Genomic DNA, 6,350 nt, shown 5'->3' with positions numbered 1-6,350 from the left:
TATTCATAAATATAAATAAAAGCAACAATTTGTGCTCTCCAGACACTAGGGTTGACAAAATGCATATATGCTAAAACTTAAGAAAATATTCCTGTTGAGCTCCATAGAGTTCAAAGGTTTTAAGTATAAAATATAAATTTAAATTTCAAGATGAATTTTACTTTGAAGATTCTTTGTGCTTTATGAATACAGTTTAGAACTCTGCCTGATACTTTGGTTATCTGATAAGAGAGTAGCTAGCAGCTTTGGGATGCCTAGTTATTTATCTGCTTAGCTTATATATAAGTTGGATGTTTGGTAATGGTACTCCCTGAGAATATGGGGTTCACAAGCTTCATTTTTAGAAAGAAAGAATCCAGGTTAAGGGGGGGAAAAGTAGTAGTTAAAGAGCAAAATATATGGAATGGGGGAATAATAAATCAGTTAAATAAATTAATTTGAAATTTTGCATTCTATTACATGTTCTGTACCATTGTATTTTCCTATTTCAAAACTATCCTTTCTAAAAGAAAAGTAGTTTCTAGACTAATAATGGAAATGCCTCTTTTTTTGTTAATACATAGTTCCATTATTTCTGAGTCATGTACCTCTTCAAAAATCAGGACCTTGGCACCTAAACCACAATGTTAAAGTTTGATATCTAAAAGAAGTATTTTTGAGCCATTTAATCAATTTCTTGCTCAATCATGGTTTCACAAAATGTAAACACTTTTGAAACTAAAATGTTTTTTTTTTTTGCTCTAAAGAATTCAAGGGCTGCCAAATCTACATGTACAAAAAAATAAGAGACTCATATGTAAATACGTTAGGGAGGTCCCAATAGTTGTGCATTGTTCATAACTCAATGTGAATTTCACACTGAGCAGCAATTCACCATTGGAAAATAAAAATAAAATTTTTGTTCATACCACTGCTTTGTTTGTATTTACTGCATTAAAACTTTAATTACTTTGTTGACATTGTCCAAACATCTTTGGCTGAGACCAAGCTACTGCATAGCACAGATGATTTTCAAGTCAGTTGATGTTCAGGTTCCCCACTTCTATGAAAGCAGTTAATTTAGTGAATACCATAATACCAAGGCAATCTGTGCTGAACAGTATAAACAGAATTTTCATCCTAAAAGTTACTAATCTAAAAAGACTTTTCATTTGTTTTACATGTAGGAGGCAACTGTAGATACATAGAACAGTACAACAGAAGTCCATATGAGTTGCAGAATATATATGGAGAATAGGCAATCATACTTTTATATCTTTATTAATTTCATTCCATATATTTCTATAGGTTATGTATTTGAAAGTATTGTAATATGTAGATTAGATAACCAACTTACTGACATATCAACCACAGAAACGAAGAGTTCTCTTGTAGAAAAGGTTCCATTCAAACATTTTGGGTCTTCAGTCTATGAGTGTCACATAACTGGACCTCAGTTACACAGTTATTTGACCAAATTTAAAAAATCATTAATATTTTTATAGGCTTCTTTTTTACAATTTCTGTCAATTTATGAATTGGTTCATAATCAGGATTGTTGGAAAGAAAAAAAAAAGCCAAATAATGTATTTTTCAAACACCATAAACCAAATCATACTATTTGACAAATATTCAACTAGTGCTACTCTTCTACAGGTGTATTGTTGCATATGTGTAAGGAGACATGACCAAGTAAATAATGTTTAAAAATGAGTTTTGTTATACCTTTGCCTCAGGTTGCTCAAAGAAATAGTCATTATAGGTATAATATTGGTTCCACTGAATTTACAAACAAATCTCTGGAGAAGTTCCACACGGCCAGTATTTTGTGACTTTACCCTCTAGAGGTTGTGCTGCCCTGCTCCCTTGTTTAGTTTCCTGATGCATTTCTTTAAGGAGCAGATCCTCAAACGTGTTCTAAGGTATTTACAACCATGTATGTGTGCGTTCATGCATACCCACACCCAGACACTTCTGAAATTAAATGTCCTAGCAGCCTAAAGAAAAACAAAAAAACCTCCTCAAGCCTTGATGTCCTTCATTAAGGGTATTCTCTCCCCAGCCAGATTTCACAAGCATTTCCATTCCATCCTTCCCAGCACTCACAGTTTCCACAGCTACAAACACCATTACCTAGAATAGAAAGAATAAAGGGCAATTATCAAAATTGAAAGGCACTACATTAAAATGCATTTTATGGGAAGTAAAAAGCTGTGGTGAAGTAGATGCATTGTTCCTTTATTGCTCCCCTACCCCTTTTTCCTTTGGAAGGAAGCAATTACTGTACCATTGCATTAGGAAGCCCCCCCACACCTATACTTACAAGGCATTAATAGCATGTTCTCAGTAATTCCATCAGTAGTATTGCAAATACTGAGATTGTGTCTAGTGAAGTTTAATTGTGTACACCAGTGTTTGTACCCAGCTGGTGAGGCTAAGTATTCACACTGTGCCTCCAGGTACAAAGAAAAAAAAAATTACTTTTAACTATTATTCATAAAGGAAAAGCCATTAAAAGCTGCCAACAGAATAGCAATAAAATCATGACTTTGAACATGAAAAACTTTAAGCCTAAAATCTCAGAAGTGCTATACAAATAAATCCTATCTCAAACTCTCTGTTAAGTGAAAAATGTCCCTATTTTGGAGCAGGGAAAGAGTTGAGACCCATCTATTAATTTTATTTAAATATTATTTTACGACCCTTAGATGCCCAGCTTGAGACTTCAATAGCCTTTGTATCTATGTAAACTGCTCTTCCTTCTGACTTTATGAAGATCCATGATTAGGCATTAGCTATAGATAAGGCTCCTGTTCCTGCTAGACTGGCTAGTTGTCTCCAGAAAATGACCCTTGCTAACAGGGTGAGCTGGAAGACACAATTTAGTAGTGCCAGCCTTCCCACTCTCACTCTAATTGGCTTTCAGAGTTCTTTCACATCTAATAATTGCTCAGCAAAGATTTTCTAAAATTAAGATTTGCAACAGGAAGCAGCCAGCGAGTTAATTTAGCAATTCCCATGCTGCTTCTTGTCACTATGCTTGTCAGGAGGGTTTGTTGGCAGCCTGCACATTTCTATCGACATCTGCCACCTGCACATTCAGACAATATTAAGGTGAAGCTGCTTGAGTCATTTACCATCACATTATAAGAAAAGCTACCAGCTACTCCAGCCTCCCACTGACAATTGTCTGATTGCTAGGAAGCTCTGTTAACCCACACAACTATGCCCCTAGCCCATCAGGGATCGTCAAACAAGTGAATTTTGTTTCTGACTTAAATGCATTGCACACATGGAGTATCCAGTAAAAGAACAAAGGCTAGGGAAACCTCCTAATTGTAACGCTGACACTGTGTCCTTTGCCAAAAAACAATAACTTGTAGTCTATTACAGAGAGAATTGTTGATGGATTTCATAGCTGGGTTACTTATTTAAATTCACACTCAGGCTTCTAACTGTTGTTTTGAAACCTTAAGTTGATCATTGCACTGCAAGAAGAAACAATTATAGGAGGTTAGAATAACCACCAAATATGCTTCCTCCATCAGTGGGGAAAGAAGAAGCTGGGCTTTGTCTAACATAATTCCCATCAACTCAGTTTGTTTCCTGAAGCAATTAAGTGTAACAGCACCTGTGCAAATGAGACCATCATGTTTGTCACAGTCTCTGTCATCGCATTCACAGAAATCACCCGAAATGTACCATTCCTGGGGTGAACAGATGCACTTTCCACAGTGGCAGGAGCCTGAAATCACAAAAATTATTACTCACAGTCAAAGAATACTGGCACATTCAGACTAGAAAATAACAACCCAAGTCACACATATGCACACATACTCACACGTGCATGTGCACAAAATTGCTGCCTAAGAGGCTGTTGCATAAAAGAAAATAATCAAGCTAAAAGCCTTTTGAATGAAAGGATTCTTTTGGCATGAGCGAGAGTATGGTGGGATGTTACTACTAATGCCTTGATCCTGCTATTTCAATTAATCAGGACTCACATTTTGAGGCTTTCTTTTGTTTTCAGAGACCTACAATCAGGCCTTTTCTCCCCAGTAATTTTTTTTTTTTTTTTTTTTTTAACTAGCAAAGTTCAAATTGTCTGCAATCCATTGTTGCTGAAGGCAGTAAAGTCATACCCAGGAAGAAAATAGTCCTCCTCATCTAAACTTTTAGAGGTGACTTCACAAAAGACCAGCAGCCCCCAAGACTAATATCTATAAACCCCCAAAATCCTCATCACCACAAATGAAGTTTCTCCACCTCCCATTACTGAACTTATGCTCTAGGTCAGAAAGAGTTTGTGCACATAATGGCAGCTCGGCAGTTGGCTCATTCCTGCAATTCCTGCAGCGTGCCCTAACACCCCTTGTTGGGACAAGCTGCTCTCCTTCTCCTCAAGGATGCCAGGCCACACCCTCACAGGTAAAGCAGGGACTGTATGGTCAAATTCAGGTAATGTCATAACCCACAGAGCACAAGAAACCTCCCTTGAAGAGAAGGCTCTGAGACATCCTTACCATCAGGAGAAGGTTTGTGGCTCTGAATCCCGCAAAATGACAACCATGGAAGCCTATCAGGAAGCCTATAGCCTGAGAAGTGTGTGAGAGGCTTTTCTGCAACTAGAAATGCCAAAAGAAGATGCTAATTCCTCCTGTATGATTCCAGCATTTGGCTGAAGAGACTTGGCTTTTACAGATCTCATCTTCAGCAGCCTGGCTCTGTACAGATTTCAGACATGTAAACACTGAAGTGGGGATCTTACTAACTGCTAAGCAAAAATCCTTTTGTGGACCTAGCCCTAAGAAGGGGTAACAGCAGAAATCAATGTTAAAAATATTTTTTTAAAAATCCAGACAAATTATAGCAAAGAATACATGCAAAATTTTCAACTGTGAGGGGCTGAGTTAAAAAAAAGTCACCAAAGAAGCTGTTGACCTTTTAAGAAGATGCTTATAAATGGGTTAAATGCACATGAGAATCCTAGCCTCCTGCAATATTTTCAGAACGATTCCATTAAAAAGTCACCAGTGTGTTGAATGCATTATTAAGGAAAAATATAGAAGGAAACTTGGTTATGTCAGAATATAACCTAAACAGAATTAATGCGTTATTCAACAGGGCCTGAGCCAAAGCCTATAAAACCATGCTTTTCCATCCTTCAGTGACCTCTGAATAAAATCCATAGTAATATCCTAATACACTTAAAGAAAAAAAGCTGCGTCTGTTGATATCAACAAATTTTCCATTGCTTTTCCCATAAATACTGAAGCTTAATTCTTGAAAACTTCAGAACAGCCTCAGCAGAGTATATAATTTTTAATTAAATATGTAATTTAATGCTTATTTTAAATTCACAAAAATTAACTCATTGCCTAATTTTAGGGAAATGCTTTAACTTGTAACATATGGAAGATGTAAATATATTCAGGAAGAGCTAGTGATTAGAACATTTGAGGATGGAAGTATTTGATTAAGAATCTACTTTTTTTTCTGAGTATTGCTTACTGGGGCACTGGCATAGAGAATATTGACATTCCCTACAAGGATCAAAAATGCCATTGTATAAGGAGGCAGTGGAGGATAGCACACACATCACAGGGCTGCTCTATAAGAGGTACACTTAACGGTAATTTAAACCAAATACCTCAGTTTATACAAACTGCAAGGTGCTGACATCTGAAAATAATGAGGAATTGATATATGAGGTAGGAGTATTTTAGTGAAACTAAAGCAGTTATTAAGAGTTTTACACTGTAAGAAGCCTGAAGTGATTCTGCATAAGCAAGCACTGATGCTGCTACTGAGGGATGCCCACGATGTTTAAAACTATTTTGCAGAAGATACAGCAAATTTAACACTAAGTCAAGCAAGGAAGATAAGACTCCAAAATGCAAAATCTGTTAGGGAAATGAATGTATTGAGTCTTTTCCCTGAGCGGGGCATGCTGCTCTGGGAGGCTCCACAGTTTAATTGAGTCTAATGAGTTGCAGGGTGTTTCCTGGGATCCCAGCCAGATCCTCTCCGATGGAATTTGGCTCATTACTTGCCTGCATCCTGCACCATTACAGTCACCATGTACAGCCCTATCTTTACTGCCAGGGAGGCAGCAGCATGGTGGGTGTTGCTGTTTTCCTTGGGAAGAGCTTTTGCTACAGGTGGCACAGTCAGAAAGCCAAGATTCTGAAAACAGCCTAGGAATGTGGATGCCCAACTTTTCTTATATTAGCAGAGTGCAATTTTCTGATAGTGTTCAACAGTTATCTGCTGAAAACCAGGACTCTTCACAGTCTATTAAAAGTTACATACAGAAACTCAAGCTATCCTCAGTCCATTTTAGCACTTGCATATCATGGCTAGGTTTCCAA

The 6,350-nt window shown here is 37.1% G+C and overlaps 1 protein-coding gene across 1 annotated transcript in view; it reads right to left on the bottom strand.

Annotated features, from left to right (window-relative positions):
* Nucleotides 1-1,244: 1,244 nt before the first annotated feature.
* Nucleotides 1,245-6,350, bottom strand: part of ITGBL1 (integrin subunit beta like 1) — a 132,971-nt gene continuing 127,865 nt past the window's right edge. The window contains exons 10-11 of the mRNA XM_033051431.2: nucleotides 3,611-3,724; nucleotides 1,245-2,112 (exon numbers count right to left, since the gene is read on the bottom strand). Coding sequence (XP_032907322.1) covers nucleotides 2,021-2,112; nucleotides 3,611-3,724 — 206 coding nt within the window. The 3' untranslated portion in view covers nucleotides 1,245-2,020. The remainder of the gene's footprint in view (nucleotides 2,113-3,610; nucleotides 3,725-6,350) is intronic.

The sequence above is a fragment of the Catharus ustulatus genome, chromosome 2 (assembly GCF_009819885.2).
Source record: "Catharus ustulatus isolate bCatUst1 chromosome 2, bCatUst1.pri.v2, whole genome shotgun sequence".
NCBI classification, from domain to species: Eukaryota; Metazoa; Chordata; class Aves; order Passeriformes; family Turdidae; genus Catharus; species Catharus ustulatus.
This window is presented reverse-complemented; position numbering and strand designations above follow the sequence as displayed.